Source organism: Sorex fumeus, unplaced genomic scaffold (genome assembly GCF_029834395.1).
Source record: "Sorex fumeus unplaced genomic scaffold, SorFum_2.1 ptg000061l, whole genome shotgun sequence".
NCBI lineage: Eukaryota > Metazoa > Chordata > Mammalia > Eulipotyphla > Soricidae > Sorex > Sorex fumeus.
The window spans coordinates 8,467,347-8,493,203 of NW_026606118.1; the positions used below are offsets into that span (position 1 = coordinate 8,467,347).

Here is a 25,857-nt window from a genome sequence, read left to right on the forward strand (position 1 = left end):
GGACCCATATGCGCATACGAATCTTTTCAGTTATTCCCACTTCTCTTCCCTTCGCGTTTCTGTGTGTCTCGGGCTTGCATGCATTCGATGCAGAGATCACCAACAGCCACAGGGAAGCAGTGTATGCTGGCCAGCTGGGGCTCCACCACTGAGCTATCCCTGGGCCCCTGCATGAGAAGTTTGGAAAAAGGAGAGTAAACAGAGAAGCCGGAGAGATAGTACAGCGGGTGGGGCTCTCTTGTCTTGCATGCAGCCGACCCAGGTTCAATCCCCAATGCCTTCTATAGTCTCCTGAGCCTACCAGGAGTGATCTCTGACCACAGAGACAGGAGTAAGCCCTGAGAACTGCTGGCTGTGCAACCCTCCCACCTCCGCCCCTCCCCCCCCAATAAAAAGCAACAACAAAAGTGTAAGGAGAGATTTGTGTCTTAGATGTTAAGACTGTAAAACCTGAGCCACCACGGCAGTTGGATGTGGCCAGAATAGAAGCCCAGACACGGACTAGCTAGTGAAGGCTAGTTAGTGACCCAGTCATGGGTCACCAGCGGGAGAAAGGGATTGGCGGAGCAAGTGCATGGATATTTGGTTTATTCTTTTGAGGGGGGTTGGGGGGATGGATGTTGATTTCCCAATACAGAAAAATTCCAGTTACTCTTGTCTTCAGATTCGTCACTCTTTTCTGTCATGCCTGATCTATTGATTTTACCGGGTATGTCTATTCCAGAGAGTGGATTTTATGGCTCGTGACTCCACTGGGTCTTATTCTGCCTTCCCTTGCAGTCCTGGTTCTTACTGCCCTTGGAGTCCGTGTGCAGAGGCACAGTGTTCAGAACAGGTGTTTGAAGGGCTCAGCCCACCCGCGTCATTCCCTGTCATATCTGCACACTTCCACACTTTCCTTCTGCTCTCCTCCGTCCTTGGGCTTCCTTGCAAACCTGCTGCATTTTTACAAGGTATCACCCAACGTGAGCTGTTGGTTTTGTTGTTGTTGTTGTTGTATTTTCCAGTGTCCAGGGCAGGATTTTGTTGCATTGGGTTGAATAGTGGGTTTTCTTTTTCTTTTTTTTTTTTTTTTTTTTGTGCTTTTTGGGTCACACCCAGCAATGTTCAGGGGTTACTCCTGACTCTGCACTCAAGAATCACTCCTGGGCGCATATGCTGCCCGAGCCCGTGTGCTGCTTGCGCCCACGTGGCCGAGCACATGCAGTGCCTGAGTACATGTGTCGCCCGCATCTCCCCTCTTGAGATGTGTACTTTCATGTTTTCCTACCTAATGCTGGGGTATGTGTAGGGGCCCTCTTGGCCGTTGAAGGAGCCCACGTTCTCTCTTGAGCGCGTCGCTCTGTCTCTCTTCCTCTCCACTCTCCCACTTTTCTCTTCCTGCTTCCCTTCAAAAATCCTCCAAATCTCTTTTACTTCAAAAAATGGAAAAAAAAAAAAAAAAGAATCACTCCTGTTGTTGCCCAGGGGATCATATGGGATGCTGGGGATAGAACCCAGGTTGGCCACATGCAAGGCAAACACCTTCCCTGCTGTACTCCAAACCCCAGTCATGAGTTTTGACCCGCCACAGAGATGCATTTCCTGTGGATTGCTTTGCAAGTTGCATTCCAGTTTTGTTAATGTGTGCCGTGCAGAGCAGCCTTTAATCTGGGGCCAGGTAAGTCCCACTGTGCCTTCCTGGCCTTTCTTACACATCCTTCCGTCCCCTTCCATTTCCATCAGCAGGAATGCTGAGTGTGCCCAGCCGACAGCGTCCCTTCCCGTCAGCCTCTTCCAGGGGGCAGCTCACTCTCCAGAGCTCCCTTGCTTCTTCCCCGCCCACCCCTTTCTCTCTCCCTCTGCCCTCCGGCTGGTTGTGGAGCATCTCCAGGTGCCTCTAAGCTCCCTCCCCTTCCTTCTGTGGGTGACCCCACAGCCAGCTCCGGCTCAGCTTCATGCCGTCTTCTGGGGAAAGCGCTGGAGAGTCAGGGTCAGCCAGGCTGGCAGGCCGGTGCCAGGGCTCCCAGCACCAGCCCTGCAGGGAGGTCCACACCCTGCCATGCTCGGGGACCACCTGGTACTGGGAGCCCATGTGAGGCAGCGGCCAGGTAGCCCCGGCAACCACTGATCTCTCTCCCAGCATGCAGAGAGCTGCGATACCAAAACTCCTTTGAGAAGCAGCTGCATTACTTCACCTCTGCCTGACTTGGGGCTGTGTTCAGGGGACCCTGCTCTGTTTCCAGGGCTTGGTCACATGCCAGGCCAGCGCCTGCAGCCTCATCCTCCCCCCGGCCCCTTAGCGTGATGTTTTTTCTGCCTGCCTCTCCCAAACTTGGAGAGGATCGTAAGCAAGTTCTTTCCGTCGCTCCCTCCCTCCCACTTCATCCATGGTTCCTGGAGATCGCGAAATCTCTACAGGGGCGATGCTGTCTGCTCAGGGGCACACATGCCAGTGTCTGGGGATGTTTTTTGGTTGCCAGAACTGGCATTTCCTCTGGCATCTAGTGGATAGAGAGGTTAGGGGGGCGGTCAACATCCTTCAGAGACAAAACCATCCGTCCCAGCAGGGCGCTGGGTTATGAACGCTGGTGGCAGGTGGGCACAGTCACTTTGTCTACCACGCCATGGACACTAGCACTGCTGTGACTGCGGAGACCTAAACTAGGACCAACGCATTCTTTAAAAAATGAATTCATTAGACCCCCCCTTGTTCCCAAATTGATTACCCAGCATTCATCAGTGATTGCATAGCCCTGGCCAGTAAACCCAAGACCCAGAAACTATGCTTTGGACTGTGTCGTCACTCTTTTCCTTAGTGGTCCTGGAATTTTTTTCATCCCCCAGATGTGGTTCCTTTTGTGCTGATTAGGAGGCCTCAGAGGCGAAGATTCCACGTTCCTAACGTCCTTGTCTTGGTCCCTGTGCCCGCTCATTTCCTTCCTTCCTGTTGGTTTGGATGGAGCCTGGGCGAATCGTTTTCTTTATTAGTGTCTCAACCTTTGGAACTGTTGTTGGATTATTTCTGCCCCCACCCCCCACCCCTCAGCTGACATGATTATTATGGTATTTCTGTTCTTGAATAACACAATGGAGATGCAAAGTACTATGTACTCTTAATTCTGGGGGGAGAGCAGAGGAACAGAGTTAAGTGTGGAGTTAATATTCTCAGCGAACTCGGAACGTCGCCTGTGGCTATTCATTAGAGTGTTGCTTCAGCCTCTCCCCATGCAATTACTCTCCTTTAACGGCAACAACAACAAAAATTGCTTTCAGATTTCAGTATGAATTCTGAAAAGAGTCTCTTCTGAGCCTGTAATTTCTGGACTTCTTTAGAAGGAGGCGTGACGTTGGTTCTCTGGCTGGTTGTCTCCGTGGGGGACTTCCCAGCCGCGTTTCCTGCTGTTTGGACTGGGACCACAGAAAGCAGCAGTCTCCACACTTGGCTTGGTTTTGCGAGTTGCCTGGTCTTCTTCTCCCATCGTCCCGGGTCTCATGGAAGCGTTTGAACTAATCACACACAGTAAAGGCCTTCTGAGCCGTGTTGCCTTGCAGCTCAGAAAACAGAATCCAACTGGGTGGCAAGAAACAAGCCCTGAACGCGCTCCACCCAGCCTCATCCCCAAGATGATGAACTGGAGGCTTGGTGCCTTCCCGAAGGCCACGGGGCCAGGTACCAGGAAAGCTGGATTTGAAGGAGGATGATTTGTTTTCTGCTGACCTCCCGGAGTGGGGAAACCCATCGCCTTTTCTTTCTGCTCCAGCGTCAGCTCCTTAGTCCCCCATTGTCAGGGGACCCCACTGTTTAGTGGCCGCAGCAGCAGGAGGGATTAATCACCCCCTTAACCACACTCTTCTCCTGGGCCCCAGCGCCTAAATCTTTTCAAGGTTTAGTTCAGTTTCTCCGCTTCAAGTTTTTTTTAGATGAATCTGTCCTGGTGGATTCTTAGGCCTCTTGTTTTCCTTAGACTCCCGATGCTTCCAAAGACTCAGGGTTCCATCCAGGTTTCCTTTTGCAGAAAAATTAGCTGGTTGTGCTCATATAGAGAAGGGAGCACCAAATAAAGGGTGTTGGGAAACTCTTCCCAGGATAGTAGATGCATGCTGAAAGTAGACTATAGACTGAACATGATTGCCACCCAATGTCTCTTCTGCAGACCACAGCACCCAAAAGGAGAGAGAGAACAAAAGGGAGTGCCCTGCCACAGAGGAAGAGTGGGATGGGGGGATGGGGGTGGGAGGGATACTGGGATCAGTGGTGGTGGAGGATGGGCACTGGTGGAGGGATGGGCATTCGATCATTGTATAACTGAAACCCAAGCACAAAAATTTGTAAGTCTACAACTGTACCTCATAGTGTTTCACTAATAAAAATATAAAAAATAAAATAAACAGGAGTGTGATAAAAAAAAAATTAGCTGGTTGTTTCATGACCTTTTGCTCTTTAAAATCATCTTAGCAACTTTTATTGTGGTAGCTTTAGAATGATGCGTATCTATCCCAGAAATAGCAGTTCATGTTTTCAGTGGCTGCTAACCACCTTATTCCTTTTTTTCTTTTTTTTTCCTTTGGGGTCACATTCAGTGAGTGATGTCCAGTACTGATTCCGGGCTCAGTGCTCGGGCATTTCTTCTGGCCGTGCTTGGGGATCATACTCAGGACCAGGGGTTGATCCAGGGTGGGCTTCGTGCACGGGCGAGCCCCTTAATCTCTGTATCATCTCTCTGGCTGCAGGCCCATCTTACTTTTCTGCTAGTGTTTAACGAATTCTTTTGCAGACAACATACTGGGTTTGGGATTAATTGTATTATTTTTTATATTTTGTTTTGTTTTTGAGGGCACACTCAGCATTGCTCAGGGCTTGCTTCTGGCTGTGTGTTTAGGGGACAGTGTGGGATGTAGGGGATTGAACCTCGGTTGGCCCCAGGCGAGGCAAGCTCACCACCCATTATGCTGTTGCCCAGGGCCCTGTGGCTTGATTTCACTTACATATTTTTTGTTGTTGTTTTGGTTTGACTTGGGTTTTTTGGTGCCACACCCAGAAGATGCTCAGGAATTGCTCCAGGATTTACATAGGAATCACTCCTGGTGGTGCTTGGGGGACCATATGGGACACTGGATATCCAACCCAGATCATCTTATGCAAGGCAAATGCCCTTCCCTCTGTACTATGGCTCTAGCCCCTGTTTGTTTGTTTGTTTGTTTGTTTTACTTTACTTTTGGCTTTTTTGGGTCATATCTGGCGATGCTCGGGTTACTCCTGGATCTGTATTCAGGAATTACTCCTGGCGATACTCAGGGGACCATATGGGATGCTGGGTATCTGGGAAGGAACCCAGGTCAGCCACATGCCCGGCAAATGCCCAACCCACTGTACTATCACTCCGGCCCTTTATTTTCTTACATTAGGGAGAGATGTACTTCTTTCATCTCAATTAAAATCTATTATTGCTGGCTTTCACCTCCATATTCTGAGCATTTCTGACAAAGCCTGGATAGATCAGGGCATTCTCTCTCCTGGCAAGATGGGCGTCTGGCACTCTGGCATGAAAAATACTTAAATGTGTCTTTTATCGAATTAGCTTATCTTCCATATCTCACTGGTTTGTCTTTTGGATAAAGTAGTTCTTTATATTCTTTTTTTAATTCACCAGCGGAAACAGACCTTTCAAGTACAAGTAAAATCATGCCAGAAAATCAAGGAATGAAATGATATTTTAAACGTGGTTATTTCTCTTGATTCATTTTCTGATTTTTGTGTCTCTGCTACGGTAGGCTTAGAGTTCTGCTCGGAATTGTGCCACTGTGCATGAGGCATTTTGAATTTTTGAATTTTAGATAGTGGTAACATTTAGTTTCTTTTTCCTTGAAGAGATAGAAAATATCTTTGGCCATGTGAGTCATAAATTTATTCCTTCATTTGAAGCTTCTGGTTGGGTTTTCTTTTTGTCTTTGTGTTTGGGTAGTTGCTCAGGAACCGTGTATACTTGTCAGTTTTGTGAGGAGGGCTATTAATTTTGCTGTATTTTTCTTAGTTGCAATTCTATACTTGCTTTGAATTTGCTTCCCGGCAATCCCGTTTGTCCCATTGCAGATAAGAACAAGTAGTAATGGTCGTAAATCACCGGTTAAGGATGAGATGAGGAATGGCTGTGAGTTCCGAAGCAGATCAGGGATACAACTCTACAACTAACTTTGCCCATGGAACTCAGCATCTCAAATTAAAGCCCATTTTTGAGCCAGAGTATTGGTACAGCGGGTCGGGCGTTTGCCTTGCACTCAGCCAACCGGGGTTTGATCCCCAGCATCCCGTTTGGTCCCCCAAGCACGGCCAGGAGTAATTCCTGGAGAGCAACCCGTGGGCAATGCTGGGTATGGTCCAGAAAACAAATTAAAAAATACCCCAAATATTTTGAAACCTTTCCCTGGGAGAGATAGGGGCCATTTGGGGGCTACCCCCAGTGTTGTCAGGAGCTGTTCCCTGCTCTGTGCCCGGGGGGTGGCACTACTTGGGGCCTCAGCACTGGGGGTCACCAGAGCCACCTCGAGGTCCCCTCGAGGGCCGCACCTGTCGATGCTTGGACTTCCGAGGGATGATGTGTCTTGCTGAAAATCCAGCAGCATTTGCTGCGTGTGGGCCCTCCCTGCCTTAAGCCCAATGCTCCCTCGGGCTCCAGGAATGTTGCCTTTGAGCAGAGCTGTGTGTGTCCTTCTGGTGTCGGCTCTGCTTCTCCCGGGAGCCTTCCCTACTGTAAGACTCTTAGAGCTTCATGTTCGGTCTATAGTCTACTTTCAGCATGCATCTCCCATCCTGGGAGGATCCTCCCAACACCCTTTATTTGGTGCTCCCTTCTCTCTCGGAGCTGCCGTTTCCCCCAGCATGTGCGGCTGGCCTCCCAGCCTCTTTTGCAAACCAGAGCACCCAAAAGGAGAGAGAGAACAAAAGGAAATGCCCTGCCACAGAGGCAGGGTGGGATGGAGGGGTGGGGGGTGGGGGTGGGAGGGATACTGGGATCATTGGTGGTGGAGAATGGGCACTGGTGGAGGGATGGGTACTCGATCATTGTATAACTGAAACCCAAGCACAAAAAGTTTGTAAGTCTACAACTGTACCTCCTGGTGTTTCACTAATAAAAATAAATAAATATATGTGTATATATATACATATATATATATTTACAACAACAACAACAAAGACTCTTAGAGATTCACATAAAAGAGCCCAAGTCTCCCTTTTCAATGGTTAAGCTCACTTGGGATTGGGTTTCAATTGTGGTCCCAGATGGGAGGTCGCTTTCCTGCCCATGCCTGCCTGATGTACTGCCCGACCCCTCCTTTCCCGTGACCAGTTGCGCTACCACCTCTGTGACTGTGAATGACCACACCGGCCGGGCTGGGCACCAGGGAGGGCCTAGCCTACCTGCTTTCTGCATGCAGACCCCATCCTGTATGCATTCATGCTGCTCCGAAATATCCCAACTCTTCTTTGCTTTATTTCTTTTTTCTCGGGGAGTGAACCTGTGGAAGCCAAAGGCTAGTATTTAGGAAGTATGAGAGGAAAGAAACCGGGTTCAAGAAGGTACGCACCCCTGGCTGAGACGTGGGTGACCCAGAGCGGAGCACATACGGCACAGGGAACTCTTGGCAGAGCCAGGGCACTCAGACTCTGGGTTTTCTTTTTTCTTTTTGGGTCACACCCGGCGATGCACAGAGGTGACTCCTGGCTCTGCACTCAGGAGTTACTCCTGGCGGTGCTCAGGGGACCATATGGGTTGCTGGGAATCGAACCCAAGTTGGCCGCGTGCAAGGCAATCACCCTACCCACTGTGCTGTTGCTCCAGCCCCCGGACTTTGGGTTTTTAATTTTTTTTTTTGTCTTTGGATCACATCTGATGTGTTCCTCCAGGTGAGGTGCCAAGGGGGTCCCTCCTGGTGGTGCCCAGGACCCTGCTTCAGACCTTGAATAAGTCCGTGCTCCTGCCCTAGGACTATCTTCCAGGCCCCTGTCCTGACTAATGTTGTACGTGTTTGTTTCATCTTGGGGCCACACTTGGGGGTGCTCAAGACTGGCTCCTGGCTCTGCACTTGGGAAACCGCATGGGGTTCTGGGGTTCGAAACCAGGTCGGCCCCGTGCAAGGCAAGCGCCTTACACACTGTAGTCTCTTTAGAGCTCGTCCTAACTATGGTCGACTCTTTGCTTTTTTATTTTATATACAACTTAATGGAATTTAAAGGTTTCTCCTTTTAAAATACATTTTTAGATCTGCCTCAATAATTAGACATACTTTTATGTGTATCACTTACGATCACGTATCATCCTTTTGTTCACTGATTTGCTCGAGCGGGCACCAGTAACGTCTCCATTCATCCCTGTCGCGTGATGGTGTAGCCAGTGGCATACTGGGGGCTCTTTCGAGGTCAGGGGAATGAGTTATTGTTACTGTTTTAGGCAGATCGAATGCGCCACGGGGTAGCTTGCCAGGCTCTGCCGTGCTTTATATGTATAATATATATTATATACATACTATATATAGGTAAAGGCCCTCCCGTTGATCGTCGATTTGCTCGAGCGGGCCCAGTAACGTCTCCTTTGGAGACTTTGTTGTTACTGTGTCTGGCATATCGAATACTCTCGGTAGCTTGCCGGGCTCTCCAAGAGGGGCGGAGGAATCGAACTCGGGTCGGCCATGTTGGCTGCGTGCAAGGCAGACGCCCTACCCGCTGTGCTATCGCATATATACTATATATGTAAGATATTCGATATGCCAAACACAGTAACAACAAAGTCTCACAATGGAGATGTTACTGAGCCCGCTTGAGCAAATTGATGAACAACGGGAGGACAGTGCTACAATGCTATACATACTATATACATATGTACATATATACATAGTAGCTCGTGGATAAGCCAGCCTGCATATATCACATAGGACTTCCTTCTACAGAATAGAACAATGGTTTGAAAATCCCCGGTGCCAGGGGTGGTTGGTTTCTTGGGATATTTGATCGTGTTGCATCTGATGCAATGAACCCCCTGGTTCTTTGGTGTGCCTGCGTTGATACTGGGCGGAGATAGATGTTCCCGACTTTGGCCCCCTGTGCAGCCCATGGTCCTTGTGTGTAGAGTGGGCGTGGCTCCATCCATCAGACGGGAGGGTTCCCTGCTGACTCTCCCATCCTCGCTGTCCTCCTCCAGAGACTGGTGGCCAGTACCGGCAGCAAGCAGCGGAGTCGCCTGTCCGTGATGGCCCAGTACCTCTGCCACGTCCAGCACATCCTGACCATTCCCGGCCGGGCCTTCGTCCCCAAGCCAGAGGTGAGTGCTGCCTCTTCTACATACTAGGACCGGGATCTCAGTGGCGACCTTTGTTCTCTTCCCTGTGTCATAGGAACGGTGTGTCAACTAAAATTTGGATCTCTAAGTCTCTAGGATCTGATTTTGTTTGGGGGGAGGGAGGGGTTGCACCCATAATATATATTATATATTATGTGATGCTCAGGGGTTACTCAGGAATGACTCCTAGCAGTGCTCGGAAGATCATATGGGGTGCCGGGGATGAAACCCAGTTTGGCCCCCTGGTGCAAGATCAACGGCCTGCCTGCTGTTCTATCACTCTGGCCCCTGACATTCATTTGTATACAAACTATATCGGGCCTTTTCCTCTCCTGTTTCTATTCAAGAGCCTAAAAATTTCAACAGGGATTTTATTACTCCGTCTCCTCAAAATAACTAAATGTCTGGTTTATCCATGTTGAATTGATGGTGCATTAGTATTATTTTTACCCTTTTTTGTACACTCTCCCAGTACAGACGGTAGATTATACGGCAGAAACCAGTGAGCCTTGTCATTTCTGATAGAGACCTCTAAATAGAGTTTATTTATTGGGAAACACCCCCATCCCCCCCCCCATTTCACTGTGGCAATGTTATTGGGGGCTGGAGTGATAATTATCTGTGGAAAAAATAGTCCAGCGTTAAAGCTTGGCTTCGACAGCCGTGTGCTCACTGCAGAAACACAGTCTTCAAACCAAACTTTAAAATCCATCCCCTGGTGTGTGCTGGAGCAAGGCCTCTGTTTCACGCGTTGCCGCATGACCTGTGCAGTATGTGAAAGCTCGCCTCTTCACTTGCCTCGCCCGCGACCGACCTGGGTTCGATCCCCGGCATCCCATAGGGTCTCCTGAGCACCGCCAGGAGCGATCCCTGAGTGCAGAGCCAAGAGTAACCCCTGAACATTTCCGAGTGTGAGCACGACCCCCGCTTTGCCCCCCACTCCTCCAAAAACAGAAAACTCTCCTCTTGCTTCCTGGCATATCTGTTGGGCCCCCCATGTGTGGGAAGCGGTGGGCTTGCGGAATAAAGGGTGCGGAGGAGCAGAAGCCTCATGAGATGGGACCTTCCCAGCCTGTGGTGGGCACCTTGCTTCTGGCTTTGCACCCCTCTGGCTGTGACATCAGCGGTTCCCCTCCCCGCCTTATCCCGAGACCCGCCATGACCACAGGCCAGTGTGGACATAGTGAGGGTGAGCTGATGAGCTGACCCCCAAGGCTAGCTGAGCCTTGGCAGTCTCTGTCCGTAAATCTGTCGGTAGTTCCTAAATCAAGCCCCGGTCAGTTGCTCCATACAGCTTCTCTTCAGAACCTCCGGGTGTCTCAACAGCAGGGGCAAGTAACATCTCTCCCAGAAGAATAGATCCTGCTTGGGTCCTGGGTACAATTTGGTGACTCGAGCGGGGGTAACGGATCTGCCTCAGATAGACCCCCTGTGTGCTTCCAGGGACTCTGTATTCTAGAGCAGGCCCCTGTGATGGAGAAAGCCAAGTCACCATGCGGAGTCCTTTCTTGATCCGCATTTTTATCTGGCATTTAAAGCGCTTTTCCCTTGGGGACTACGGCCTCTGTTACTTAGATAAAAGCTGGCTGTATCTTTGGTTCTCTTTGTATTGAGGGATGATCATTTCTGCCAAATTAAACCTATTGATAGCAATTTTTCTTTGACATGCTTTTCATCATCTTGCAAATACAGCACGCGGGGATGGAGGGGTCTCATTTGTGATCTGGGGAAGTCGTTTTCAGGATGGGAAAAGGGGATATGTTACGCCAAAGAAAAGCAAAGAATCGGATGCTTACATTTTATTCCTGAAAGAATTTCTCTGCTGCTTTCAAGTAGCTTTTTCCCATATTAGGGTAGATCAGAATACCCCGAGGAAAGCCAGGAAAGATTTGACTGGTGGGTTTATGAGTGGAGTTTTTAAAACATGCACTTAAGGAAGGAAGGGGAAAGTCTTTTCAGAGATGGTAAAATAACCACAAGACTGTCCCTCCAGCAACACTGCTCTGAAACACAAGAAGAGAGTCATAAATAACACAAATAACCACAGCAGACGGTGAAATATGCTAAGTGCTGCCGAGAGATCCCAAGGAGAAAGAGAGGGCGCTCGTCTCTCGGTGCCGGGGGAAAGTTAATAAAACCCAGTGTCTGTGGTGCAGACCGAACTCTGTGATTTGCAGAGGGAGAATTTCACTCGGATGAGACGAGAAAGGCACTTTTCTCGTGCTAGAGTCGGCTGGCCTTCTGTTCCTGGGCTCTGCGTTAACAAGCTTTACCAAGCCTTAAGACGGGGCTGGTGGCAGTCCTGACTAGTTGACCCCAGTCTCATCACACTCTTGTTTAATTTCTCTAGTGCAGTCCTGAGTGCCTGAGCCCCCAAAATTCTGTCGGCAGAAGAGCCTCAAAGGTGCTTACACTGCCTCTATGTGGCTCTCTCTCTCCCACTGCTTCCGCCACTAGAATTTGTCATATGTAGATTTCCATTCAGAAACCAAAATTTATGTTTTCCTCTCCCTGTCGCGTTAGTACTTACTTTACCATTCACAAGAATAACCTTCCCTGAATAACCTTGGTTTCTTTTTGGTGCGCTTATTCATATACTTAGTTAAGTCTCTCTCTTTTTTTTGCCAAAGTTACTGAATTCTTCAATCCTGTTGCTAGCTGAACAAACATTTCACAAACATTTGGTCAGTTTGGCACGTATGATTTGTTGGTTTTCTTTTTTTCTCCATGTGTCCGGGCTCAAACTCAGCGCCTCTCACACATGTCAGCCAAATGCTCTGAGGAGCTTAGTGTCAGAACATCCCTGGCCCTGTTTGAGCTTTTTTTTTTTTTTTTAACAAAAAAAGATCAGAGAACAGTGAGTGATTAAGTGCGTTCCAATAATCAGTCTAACATTTCCCAGCCTCGGTTTTCCAGGCATTTGATCATTCCAGATCATTCCGTGTTGCCATGGCGGTGCCCACAGATCATCTCCCAGCTCCCCCCAGCTCTGCCCAAAAGATTCCATTACCAACCCCCCAGCCGTGATGACCAAAAGTGTGTCCAGGTCTTGTCATATACCCTCTGCTATGAGAAAAATAGGGGTCAGAGAGACAGTGTCCAATGGGTTACGATGCTTGCCTGGTGGGGCTGGAGCCATAGCACAGCGGGTAGGGCATTTGCCTTGCACCCGGCCGACCCGGGTTCAATTTCCAGCATCCCATATGGTCCCCTGAGCACCGCCAGGAGTAATTCCTGAGTGCATGAGCCAGGAGTAACCCCGGTACATCACTGGGTGTGACCCAAAAGGCAGATTCCGGGCCGGATAGAGCCCCACTGTTGCTTCATACATAATGTCTGATTAGAAAACACTTGCATGTCTATTTAGGAAGAAAATACTCCAGAGCCAAGTCAAATGAAGGTTCATCTTTGAAATGCTCTAAGCTTATGAAATAGTTACAGAGAGACTTTAGAGCAGGGTGGTCGCAGATAAAACCTGGGGAGAAGCATACGGTTGACAGAGCAGCCCTCTCATTCATTGGTATGAAAGGAAACTCAGTGTGACTGTCACTGTCACTGTCACTGTCCTCCCATTGTTCATCGATTTTGCTCGAAGCGGGTCTAGTAACGTCTCCATTGTGAAAATTGTTACCGTGTTTGGCATATTGAATACATCATGGGTAGTTTGCCAGGCTTTGCCGTGTGGGCGAGATACTCGCAGTAGCTTGCCGGGCTCTCTGAGGGGCGCAGAGGAATTGAACTCGGGTCGGCATTGTTGGCCGCTTGCAAGGCAAGTCCCTACCCACTGTGCTATCGCTCTATGCTATATATGTGTGTGTATATAATGCTTTTAATATCCGTATACAGTGTGTGTACATGTATACTTATGCATATGTGTATAGGTATATCGTATACACATACGCCATATGTGCATGTGTTTATGTGTATATGTATATGTGTCTCTATGTATGTGTACGTAAGTATATATGTATGTATGTGCATGTGTATATGTGTATGTATGTATATATATATGGTAGAGGAACCCAGGTGTGTGGGACCCAGGGCTGAGATCTCCAAGCCTGCTCGGATTGGGACTGGGCCTCCTCCACCCAGATCCCCCATCTTCCAGTAGCTAGGCGTTAAGGCCCACCAACTGCCCCCCACACCATGTTATCCCATCAACAGCCAAGACCCAGGGACTATAAAACCCAGCTCCTGGAAGAGAACAGCGCAGTCTCCTGCCTCCGCACTTGGCTGTCCTTACCAGGGAGCCTTGGAGGAGCGCAGGTTGAGTTTCCCTCCCTACCCCAAGCAGAGCCCCAGCAGCTGAAGACCTCCAAAACCAGCCACAGCCATATTTAAGACCACTCTACACACGTTCGGACAAGCCTCACACATGAAGGAACCAGCAGAGGAACCCAGGTGTGCGGGACCCAGGGCTAAGATCTCCAAGCCTGCTCAGATCAGGAATGGGCCTCCTCCACCCAGATCCCCCGTCTTCCAGTAGCTAGGCATTATACCCACCAACTACCCCTGGCGCTGTATTATCCCATCAAAGGCCAAGACCCAGGGACTATAAAACCCAGCTCCCAGAAGCGCGCGGCCGCATTTGCAGCTGTGCAACCTCTTTATTGTCCAGTTCTCACTCTTGGAGAACCCGACAGGCTACTGAGAGTATCCTGCCTGCACGGCAGAGCCTGGCAAGCTCCCCATGGCGTATTCGATATGCCAAAACCCAGTAACAATGATGGGTCTCATTCCCCTGACCCTGAAGCAGCCTTCAATGTGACACTTGCTAAAATCTCAGGGCTAGGACGAATGGAGACGTTTCTGGTGCCTGCTCGAGGAAATCGATGAACAACAGGATGACAGTGATACAGTGATGTATGTATATGTGTGTGTGTGTGTGTGCGCGCGTGTGTGTATGTGTATGTATGTGTGCATATGTAGGGACCATTCGGGGGAAGTGGGCTGGTGGTGCCATGGATCAAAACTCAGGCCTGGCACATGCAAGGCATGTGTTCTACTGTTTGAGCTCTCTCCCTGGCCTTCAGTCACTTATATGTCTGCTTTAATATTCCTTTCCTAATTTCCTTATGAAAGGTAGCACCTTTTCGTTTCAGGTATTTTGCTAATAGTTAATGACACTCTTGCAGAAAATGATGATATGCTTAGTAAAATAGGTACAAAATACTTTAATCTTGACTTATACACAAATGAAAATTATTTACTCAAAACTTTTCTTCCCACATCCTGAGTTATTAACAAAAAAAAATGGTCTTTTTTCTTCCTTATATTATATTGTGAGTACTAAGGTTAAATTATCAAATGAATACTAGAATAACTGCAGTATTTCCATTGCACACTGGCAATCCAATTTTTGGTTTATTTAAAAGGCATTTGAATTCCAGACGATAATTTAACTCATATTTTAAAAATACATTCTTTGTACTACAAAATTACTTTTACTTTCATCAGTTAAATGAAGCAGCTCGTTTATAAAACCAACAACGTTTTCACTAACGTGACTCGAACTAGAGGAAAACGACATCTCAAAAATAACTTTATCGCCCAAGTACTAATTAATGAGGGCTAAATGTAAGTCTTAATTGTTCGATAAATGGGTTCCACCTGGGAAGCAGTTGGAGCGTTTTAAAACAAACCTTTATCGTCACCGCTGAGCTGCCTTCATGCATCAAAGGTCCGAGAAGTTTGGGATGGGACGTACTGACCAGTGTCTCTTCTTCACCTGTCGAGTCCATGATCACCAGCCCATCAGTTCTCATTAGTGGACGTGGATACTTGACTGCAGTGGGAAGGGGTCCAGGCAGGCGGCCTGGAGCAGGGGCCCGGGTGACTGGGTTAGCCACAGCTGAATGGGGAGGGTGGGCAGCTCACTGTCCCTGCTGAGAAGCGGGGCTTGAGGGTGGCGAGGCCCCTCCCGCCGAAGGACAGGCATTTCCCAGACTTGGCCACTCCGATCGTCTGCAGGATCCAAGTTAAGTGTCAGTTCAGCAGGTTGTCTTGGGAAGGAAGAACACTCAGTGGCCTTCCTGTGTACCAGAAGAACCTTTTCCAATGATAAACCTTGTGTGAAAACATGAAAGCAAGAAACTCAAAAAGAGCCTCGGGACCGATGAAGATGGTGCATAATACTTTGGAGGCATCTGAGACCACCTCCTCACCGCTGTTGGAACCCCTTTTGTTCTTGGTAGAGAAAGTTTTTGTTGGGCTTTTTTCTTTGGGGGGGAGGGTGGTGAGGGAGGCGGCCACACTCGGTGATGCTCAAGGCTTGCCTCCTGGCTCTGCGCTGCAGAATCAGCCCTGGCGGGGCTCAGGGGACCCTGTGGGATGCCAGGATGGAACCCGGTCAGCTACATGCAAGGCAAGCACGCACTCCCCGTGCTACCATGGGGCTCCAGCCCCTGCTTTGGTTTTCTGGGTTTTTTTTTTGTTTGTTTTTTGTTTTTTGTTTTTTTTTTTTGCTGGCGGCGGGAGGCCGGCAGGGCCGCGGTGCTCACACGTAGTCCTCCAGGTGGTGGGTCGCCTTGTCCGGCGTTGGCAGCAGCTTGGGGGGCTGGCGCCCGGCTTCCACCCGCTTCCTGGCCCCAGAGCCGCAGAAGACCCAGCCGGAGACCAGCAGCAGCACGGCCGAGACGAAGCCGGTGTAGACGGCCGCCCCGGGCTCCGGCTTGTTGCCCTCGGGGACTGTGAGGTCCAGGAAGGTGGCCACCATCTCCCGGGTGTACCACACCGGGGGCACCGCGCCCGCCAGCCCAGCCGCCAGGAAGCAGGCGCCCGCGGCCCGCGCAGCGTGGCGCTTGGTGTCCTCCCCGTCGCCGCCCAGGCGGGTGCAGCTCATGCCCACGGGGGCCGTGCAGATGCCCAGCGCGGCCAGCACGCAGGCCAGCACCATCGCAGCGCGTGCCGCCTGGACGTGCACCGGGAGGCCCAGCACCGAGGTGCGTGGCGCGCAGCTGAACAGGCCCGTGCTATGCCACGTGCAGTCCATCCACAGCCCCTGCAGCTGTTCCACGGCTGACAGGATGCTGGCGCCTGCCACCACGCGCACCTGCCAGCTGGGCAGCAGGGTGGCCACCAGCACTCCGCACGCCCCTGACGCAGCCAGGGCGAACGCCACCAGCTGCAGGTGCATGGAGCCCATGGTCCTGCTGGCCCGCGGAGGCCGGTGGACGGCGCCGGGTCCCGGGAGACGAGGGGCTGCGATGGGAAGGAAGGTCAAAGTCAGAGCGTCCCCACAGCCAACCCCGGTTCTGTCCCCCTCACATCCTGTATGGTCCCCCCTGAGCTCCAAGAGGGGTGATCCCGGAGCACAGAGTCCGGAGTAAGCCCTGAGCACTGGTGGGGGGGGCTGTATGACCCCCCCAAAATGACCAGATAGGATGGAAGGAAAGAGGGGTCCCTGTGCACAGCAGCTTTGGGGTCTTGTTGCAGCTCCAAGGAGGCAGTGAGGCCCCAGGGAAGTGGGGGAGCTTCAGCAAGACCACTGAGGGTGTCAGCAGGGACGGAGGGGAAGGCCAGTGCCCAAGGCTGCAGGCTCAGGGGCCACCCGACTGAGACCAGCACCCACCGCTGGGGACTGGGGGTCAGAGAAGGCATTTTAGTACCATTGCAGGGCTCTTGTGGTTTGGTATTGTACGCCCTTCCTTCCCCTGACCCCCCACCCCATCCCACGTGCACGCACACACACACACACACACACACACACATATACACACACGCACACATGTGCACACAATGCCAGTATCAAACCCAGGGACTCGCGGGGTTGGAGAGATAGCACAGCAGGTAGGGCGTTTGCCTTGCACACGGCCGACCCGGGTTCGATTCCCAGCATCCCATATTGTCCCCTGAGCACTGCCAGGAGTAACTCCTGAGTGCAGAGCCAGAAGTAACCCCTGTGCATCGCCAGGTGTGAACACGCCCCCCAAAAAAAGCAAACCCAGGGAGTCGCACTTGCAACTGTTCTGCCATCTGATAGCCCCGCCGACAAAGTTGTGCTTTTAATTCAGACAGTCCAGGTAGTTTAGGGATAGTTTAACTCTCTGTCTGTCTGTCTGTCTGTCTCTGTCTCTGTCTCTCTGTCTCTGTCTCTCTGTCTCTGTCTCTGTCTCTGTCTCTCTCTCTCTCTCTCTCTCTCTCTCTCTCTCCCCCCCAATAGAGTAGAACGGTATTTTCTTCCTTTTAAAAGAAAAAAATTTTTCATTTCGGTATTCAAACCCTATTTTTTAACTTAAAACCAAGATAAATATATTTGACTCCCACTGTCAGCCAGGCACCTGACCCCGGTGAACTGTTTGAGGAGGGAGAGAAAGTACCAGAAAGAGGCTGTGGCCACTCGCGTGATGCACCCCCCCCCCCACGCTTCCCGTCACCCCGCGCGAGCCCTACCTCAGGCAGCCCTGCACAAGCCAGCCGCCGCCTCCTTCTCACGAGCAGCCGAGCGCCCCCGGAGCTCGCGCTGGCATCACGTCCTGACCCAGATAGCGGCGTCTGCTGCAAAACCGGTTACTCTGAGCCGATCCCGAAGCACCTCTGTGCGGGAGAGAGTGAAAAGACCAGAAAGGAGCCATCGTGAGGGGTGCAGAGGGGGGCCAGCACCGTCTCACGGGGATACAGGCTGGAGTTGCATGTGTCCCCCTGAAGGAGGGCCGTCTGGGTCACCCGTCACCTTCCGCAAGGAGCAGAGGCTCCGAATCCCAAATGCCCAGGCTGGCTCTTGCCTGGCCAGAGCCCTCTGCCCCACACTGCCTTCCAGGGGACAGGGGGACCCATTGTGTCAGCCCTTCTGTGGCAGCGTGTCACCTACCCACATCTTCAGGAGTTACCTGACTCATCCCAGGTGTCCACTCACTTGTCACCGACGTCGCTTCTCTTTACCTGGGAGATGCGGAAATCAGTATTGAGTGGCTCTGGGGGCTCCCTTCTCTCCTCCTCGGATGATTTGCTTCACAGATCCTGAGAGCCCAGAGAACCCCAGACACACTTTTGATGCTTCCCCGTTCCTCTGTGTAGTGGTTCAGCAGCAGATCAGTTGTTCTAGAACATTCCCCTCTCTTCCCACCTCACGCCATCTTGCCCGTTCCCCCCACCCACTCCCGAACCCACGGCCCCGTGAACCCTTGTGTGATTCCTAGGGGAAACAAGGAAAATGCTGCATCTGGAGGTAAAAGGCACCAGACACTTCAGCTGCCTCATCCAGAGGGTAGGAATAGGGTGATCGGCTGCCCCGGGATGGCTTTGTTGGGCAACTGAGAGACTGTTGACCTGTGTCTGGATTAAAGATAGCCATAGTCGGGCTGGAACTGTAGTACACTGGGTAGGGCACTTGCCCTGCACGCGGCCGACCTGAATTCAATCCCCAGTACCACGTAGAATGCCCCGAGCACCGCCAGGAGTGATCCCTGAGCACAGAGACAAGAGTAAGCCCTGAGCACTGCCAGGGGTGGGCCCCAAACCAAACCAAAAAGTCTTAATTGCCACATCAGTTCTAGAAGAAGTTGAATCCTAGGGCTGTCTGAATGCCACTGTTCTGTTTTTGTGCGTTCATCATTTTAAAAATGTAAGTTCATGATGATGTAAGTAATGTAAGTTCATCGTGATGAAGTCATGAAATTTACATACAAGTGGTACTACATGGAAAGTATCACGCTAAGCGAAATGAGTCAGAAAGAGAGGAATAGACATAGAAAGATTGCATTCGTCTGGGGGATATAAAGTAACAAAATAGGAGACTAACACCCAAGAGTGGCCGAGATGAGTACCAGGAGGATTATTCCATGGCTTTGAGGACAGCCGCACACGCTAGGAGAAAAGGCAGTTCAGATAGAGAAGGGAGCACCAAATAAAGGGTGTTGGGAGGATCCTCCCATGATGGAAGAAGCATGCTGAAAGTAGACTATAGTCCGAACAAGATTGCCACTCAGTGTCTCTTTTGCAAACCACAGCACTCAAAAGGAGAGAGAGAACAGAGGGGAATGCCCTGCCACAGAGGTAGGGTGGGATGGGGGGAAGGGGGGTGGGAGGGGTACTGGGACTGGTGGTGGTGGAGAATGGGCACTGGTGGAGGGATGGGTATTCGATCATTGTACAACTGAAACCCAAGCACAAAAATTTGTAAGTCTACAACTGTACCCCATGGTGTTTCACTAATAAAACTTTAAGGAAAAAAAAATGTAAGTTCTACAATTTGAGGCGAGGATGCGCCTAAAACTTGGAATTCCTCAGGGTCGGACAGCCTTAAGTTCAGCTTCACAACAGCCGTCACAAATTGCTGTTTTCCAAATTCCTTTTCCTGCCTAAGACCAAAATGGAACCACAGTTGAAGTCTATAGGGGCGGCGGATAGAAGCGCATGTTTGTAGTTCCATAATAGCTGTTTTTGAGTGTGGGTTTTTTAGCCTGTCAGACACCAGCCCCCTCCCGGACTGTATCCATCCCACTGAGGGATCTTCACGAGAGAGATGAGTCACCTCTGAGCTCGGCGTTTCTCTCTCTTCCCTCTGAGTGATCTGTGTATGTGTGGATCAGGCTGAGCTCACTTTCAGCCCTTTTCTTCCCGTTAACCAGCAAGACTTCATACACATATAAAATTCCCGTGCGTTTCAGACTGGCAGGCAGCTTGCTGGTCTCAATGAATAAGCCCTGGCAGAAATGAATCACGCACAGCCAGAATCGGTGTGAACAGTATGCCAGGGCAAGAGAGCCCGGGGTACCCACTGTCCACTCTAAATCTCATTTCTGGCCCGGGGAATTTAGCAGCAAGGATCTGCTCTCCCGAATGAGGGTCACTACTCTGTGCCTTCCTGGGAAAACTGGTAGTTGTGGTCTTTGTCATATTGCTACAAAGTCTTTTTCTTTTTTCTTTTCTCTCCACCACCGCATGGCACAGTTTTTTGGCCTGCTTGCTCGAATTTCTGTCTCGGAGAGAATAAAGGCAGACTTTGTCTCGGTGGTGCAGCAGTGGCGACCCAGACGTACCGTAAGAGTCAGCAAAAAAAAAAAAAAAAAAAAAAAAAAAGCAAAGGGGTCACACCCCAGGACTTAGCTCTGAAGAGAGGAAAAACCTCCTGGTTCCAAAGTGCAGTTACCCGGAATGGAACCCGTGAAAGGTCAATTAGTTACCAGTTTGCCCACAGGATGCCATGGGCTTCTTTCAAGTACCAGGTCAGGCTCCTGGCTCAGATTCATTTATGTAAAGACCAAGATTTAAGGGGCCCTACCCAGAAGCAGTTGCCTTGCACGCGGCTGACCCAGGTTCGATCCCCGGCATCCCCTCTGGTCCCCCGAGCACCACCAGGAGTGATCCCTGAGTGCAGAGCCAGGAGTCAGCCCTGAGCACCACCCAGTGTGGCCCCAAAACAACCCCAGAAAAGACTGAAGTGTAAGAACAGGCTTACAACTTACAGCTGGAGCTAGTGAAGACTTGAATGTCCTGAGGTCTTCAGGCGTGGAGATGGCAGAAGCTTCTGGTCTTCCACACTCCTGGGACTGCAGTAGCTTTAAGAGGTCCCCACGCCCTTCAGCCCGGGTCTTCAGGTGAGCCCCATTCAGGGATGGGGGCGAGAGAGAGCACCTGCACGCGAGTCCTGTCCGGACTTCTGAGTACTGGCGAGAAAGCCCCAAGTCGGGAACTCACGGGGGGAGCCCTAACGGGGTTTTCGCCGTGCGAGGTGATGAGTGTGCGAGCAGTTAAGTACCGGGTTCTCCGTCCCATTTTTCGAGCTGTGGGAGAGCAGAGGCCGCAGAGGCGGGGAAGGGCGGGCGCTGTCGGCACCCCGGGGCGTGTGGAGGCCTGTGGGCTGAGAATGCGGCTTTGTGCCCCGGGAGGAGGAGGAATTATTTATTTATTATTGGTGCACACAAGAGGCCTGGCTTTTCTTTGAAGCTGGTGTTTGTTTCCCCCGTCCATGGCTATAATTTATTTTTGAATTTTTATCTCTGCCGGAGGAGAGTTCATTTCTTTTCTGTCCCCCACTGAAAGAGCACAGGCGGGAATATTTTTAACTCGATTGTGCCTTGCTGGCTGAGACTTAGAGATGCTCTTTTTTATTCTGGTGCTGGGGATGTGTCTAGAATCACGACTTACAAAGTTGGTTAGCCTACCAAAAAAAAAAAAAAGACTGCTTAATTAATGTGGTTTTTGTTTATATATTATATATATTTTTTGTTTATATATGTATATATATATATATATTTTTTTTTAAGAAAAAAGAGCCAGAAGCAACTGCTGGTTGGTATCTGATCCATCAGACTTCAAGTCTTTGGGGCCGGATAGTATAGCAGGTAGGGCACCTTGCGTGTATCCAACCTGGATTCGATCCCTGGCATCCCATAGGGTCCCCCAAGCAACATCGGGAGTAATTCCTGAGCATCACTGAGTGAGTCCCCAAAACATAACAAACATGAAAGTACAGAAGATTGAGGGACGTGCACATCCTTGCTCCGATAGGCAATTTACTTGAGCCTCTCTTCCCACTGAGAAAGATTCCTGGCATGCAACCGGATAGAGAAGAGCTTTTAGAAAACGTTGGTGTGAGGAATGACACCACATGCCAGGATGAAACCTCCTCGATGAAGTGGTGAGAGCAAGTAGTGAGCTGGACCGTGAGTCATGGTGGGGATATAGTTCAGCTCCATCTTTGTCGGCTTCTCATGCTTTTATTCTTCAGTACCACTGTAGTACTGTCCTCCCGTTGTTCATGGATTTGCTCGAGCGGGCCCAGTAACCTCTTAATCGTGAGTCTTGTTGCTGTGTTTGGCATACTGCGTACGTCGCAGATAGCTTTATGAAGATTTTATTTAAAAAGAAAACATAAACTCATGACCCTTAAGGAGTAAGAAGATAGTTTTTACTGTGGGACTTAAAAAAAATAAATCCTGTAGGAGCCAGAGTGGGTAGGGCACTGGCCTTGCATGATGCTGACCCAGGTGTGATCCCCGACAGCCCATATGTTTCCCCCGAGCACCTCCAGGAGTGATCCCTGAGCACTGAGCCAGAGTAAACCCTGAGCACCACCAGATGTGTTCCCAAAAGAACCAAAAATCTTACAGATGTTAGTATACATCTTAGATCTTAGCTATTTAATTAATTTATTTATTTGCTTTTTGGATCACACTCGGCAATGCACAGGGGTTACTCCTGGCTCTGAGCTCAGGAATTACCCCTGGCAGTGCTCAGGGGACCATATGGGATGCTGGGAATCGAACCCGGGTTGGGCGCGTGCAAGGCAAATGCCCTACCCGCTGTGCTATTGCTCCATCCCCGCTATTTCTTTTAAAATGAGTGAACCATATTTAAAAAAAAAAAAAACCCACGGGTTTCAATTATCTGGATACTTCTGAGTTTATTTTAGATTTTTGCAGTTAGTTTGGTCTTAGCCTGGCATTTAGCAAGATTTGTTGAGGTTTTTTCTTAATAATCTAATGCCTGTGGGTTTGTGGTCCGGCTGCTGTGTTGGAATTTTGATAGATAAACTTACTTTCTTCTCCATCAATGTCACTGTCACTGTCACTGTCCTTCCGTTGTTCATCGATTTGCTCAAGATACTCTCGGTAGCTTGCCGGGCTTTCCAAGAGGAGCAGAGGAATCGAACTCAGGTCGGCCAGGCAGACTGGAAAACTCCCCCATGACGTATTCAATGTGCCAAACACAGTAACAGCAAGTCTCCATTAATGAAACACTTAAATTTGGGATGAGTGCTGGGCGAAGTCAAATGGACAGTAAGGCAGTAGCCGGGACAGCTCTTCAGAGAATGCTGGATTTGGCGTAGACTGTCACCGCCTTTGTCCTGGTCAACGGCGAGCTGAGGCTGACCAGTGGCAGGTGCAGAAACCAGTCTGCTCACCATCATGATGCCACTTGCTGCATATCTGTCACTCCACCTAACATGCTTATCTGTCACTCCGGGCATGAGGCATGCCTACTTTGCCCATCCTACGCGGTGCTTCTGTGTGGGTTTGTGCTTGGGGGGGGGTGGTCACCCACGGAGGTGCCCTGGGTTTCCTCCTGAATCTGCTCTTGGAGATCACGCCTGGCGGGACTTCAGGGTTCAAGGAATTGAACCCGGGCTGACTGTGTGCAAGGCGAGCACCTTACCTGCCGTACTAGCTCTCCGGCCCCTCCAATATATTTTGAAATTCCTTTTTCTGCCTTTATGAGAACACTTGGACTGTAAAATATCATCTGTTTTGCAATAATACAAATTATAAAAGATTGCCCCTTTTCCTGAAATGCAGATAGGTTATTAACCACGGACAGGGTTTCTTGATGGACTTTCTTGATGGGATTTCTGGTATACAAATGGAGGTAGGGAGCCAGGGAGATGGCTCAGTGCTTTGGAGCACATGTTTTGCATGCCAAATGCCCCAGGTGGACCCCTAGCACTGCATGGTCCCCCCTAACACCACCAGGTGTGCTGCCATCCTCCCCAGAGCCCGGGCGGAAGCCTGGAAAAACAGAAGTGTATAAAAGAATAGAATTACATAACGCGTTGACCTTCTTTTCTACTTCCATGATGGACATGGAGGAGAATGAAATATTGATAAGCCTTCCCCAGACAAATGTTCTGTTCCTCGGTTTATGTCTCTTAGCCAAGCTTTTCCCATCAAGATCCAGAATATCATTGCAGTAGCTGATGGGACTTTGCAGGGAGTCGTTTCAGACTTTCCCATTTCAGACGAGCCTTGAGTCCCTGGGCGTCCACACTTACCCCGCCCAGCTCCTGTGTGTCTGGGGGCCTGAGCTCTTCCATCGCACAAGCCCTGAGTCTCACAGCATCCTGGTTCCGAGGGTCAGACTAATAGTAAGCGGGTAGGTGCCCGGCACACAACCAACCCAGGTTTGCTCCCCGGCATCTAGTAGGATCATGTCGGGGGAGGGGAGGGGTGCATCTCACCCCAGGAGTCGGAAGAGACAATGGGGGGATTCAGGACCTTTGGAGGCGGCCACCTGAGAAGGTGGCAGAGGGGATCAGGAAGAGGCTGATGTTGTTGTTTTTAAAACCAGAACCCCAAATTCATTGGAATTAGACAGCAAGTGCTATAAATGGGCATATGAGCCTGTGTGAAACTAGCCCAGGCCTGGAAATACTTGGTCCGGAGACCAGCTTCCGTCATGGCGGTTAAGACAAGTACCTCGAATCACCACCTTTTGGGTGATTTCTTTTTTGGGGGGAGGTAAGGGGTGGGCTTCTTTTCAGCCACACCTGCAGATGCTCAGGGGTCACTCCTGGCTCTGCACTCAGGAATTGCTCCTGGTGGTGCTTGGGGCACCATACGAGACACCGGGAATGGAACCCGGGTCAGCTGTAGGCCAGGCAAGCACTCTCCCCACTGTCCTATCACTCCGGCCCCAAATCACTTCTTTCAGCAGGAAAAACTTGCTGGTGATCATAACAATGGAAAAGAAACTCACAGAGGGAACTGTGCCTATTTTTCCTGTTAGAGACACACAAATGAAAACATCCCAAAGGAGGAATCAGACGGTGTGTGGGGTGCTGTCCCCCACCCCCCACCCCTCACTCGTGGGCTCTGTGCGAGAAGGAAGTATGGCTGCATTGAGCCTTGGGGGTCTTGGGGTGAAACTAGTAATCCAGGCTGCCCCAGAAAGAGAAGCCTCTGGGGCCAGAGCAATAGCACAGTGGGTAGAGCATTTGCCTTGCACGCGGCTGACCCAGGTTCAATTCCCAGCATCCCAGATGGTCCCCCGAGCACCGCCAGGAGTGATTCCTGAGTGCAGAGCCAGGAGTAACCCCTGTGCATCACTGGTGTGACCAAAAAACAAAAAAAGAAAAAGAAAAAAAGAAAGAGAAGCCTCAGTGGAAGGAGACTTGTATATATATACACTCTTCCCTCACCAGGGAGAGGGGAGGACTTTGGACCTGCAAGGACTTAAGAAAATCACCATATTTCAGATCGGATTAAGGAATGGAATAGCCCACTCCAGTTACTCTTTCCGTGACCTCTGGGCCTGAGATTCGGCATCTGTAAATGAGGAGTCCAGTTTGCGGGCAGGCTAGGGAAGAAAATACCAGAGGGCCTGGGACACGGAAAAAACTGCTTTAGAAAGGGAAAGAGTTAGAGCACAGTGTTCAAACAAGAGCTGCAAAGACTAAATGACAGTCTGGCTGAGAAAGAACAAGACTATACTGTAACTTCATGGAGGTCACACAGAGTTTCGAGTTATTTTTGACTCAAAATCAGTTTCCCTTCATCTTTTTGTTCACCCAGTCTTTACTGTACCCCTAGTATGCACCAACCCATTCCTGGGAGCAGGAGAACCAGTCATGGACCACGGAGGAGAGAGAGAGGAGAGAGAGAGAGAGAGACAGACAGACAGACAGACAGAGGGAGAGACAGACAGAGCGAGAGTGAGAGAGAGCGACAGACACAGAGACCGAGAGAGAACGTGAGCAAGAGAGAGAGAGAGAGGCAGACAGACAGATAGACACAGAGACAGAGAGTGAGAGAGAGACTGAGAGCGAGAGACTGAGAGCGAGAATGAGAGAGAGCAAGAGAGGGAGGAGAGAGAAACAGAGAGACAG

At 50.3% G+C, this 25,857-nt stretch overlaps 2 protein-coding genes across 3 annotated transcripts in view; one reads left to right on the forward strand and one right to left on the reverse strand.

Annotated features, from left to right (window-relative positions):
• The window catches only part of TFB1M (transcription factor B1, mitochondrial), a 58,275-nt gene that overhangs the window by 23,641 nt on the left and 8,777 nt on the right, over positions 1-25,857 (forward strand). Inside the window, exon 5 of one of the 2 annotated variants that reach the window (XM_056126386.1) lies at positions 9,177-9,296. The exons of the other annotated variant lie outside the window; for it this stretch is intronic. Within the exon in view, the coding sequence (XP_055982361.1) occupies positions 9,177-9,296 (120 nt within the window). The remainder of the gene's footprint in view (positions 1-9,176; positions 9,297-25,857) is intronic. 2 annotated transcript variants of the gene reach the window in all.
• CLDN20 (claudin 20) lies at positions 15,811-16,458 on the reverse strand. Its single transcript, XM_056126306.1, has one exon. It carries the CDS (start codon positions 16,456-16,458, stop codon positions 15,811-15,813), a length of 648 nt encoding a protein of 215 aa, XP_055982281.1.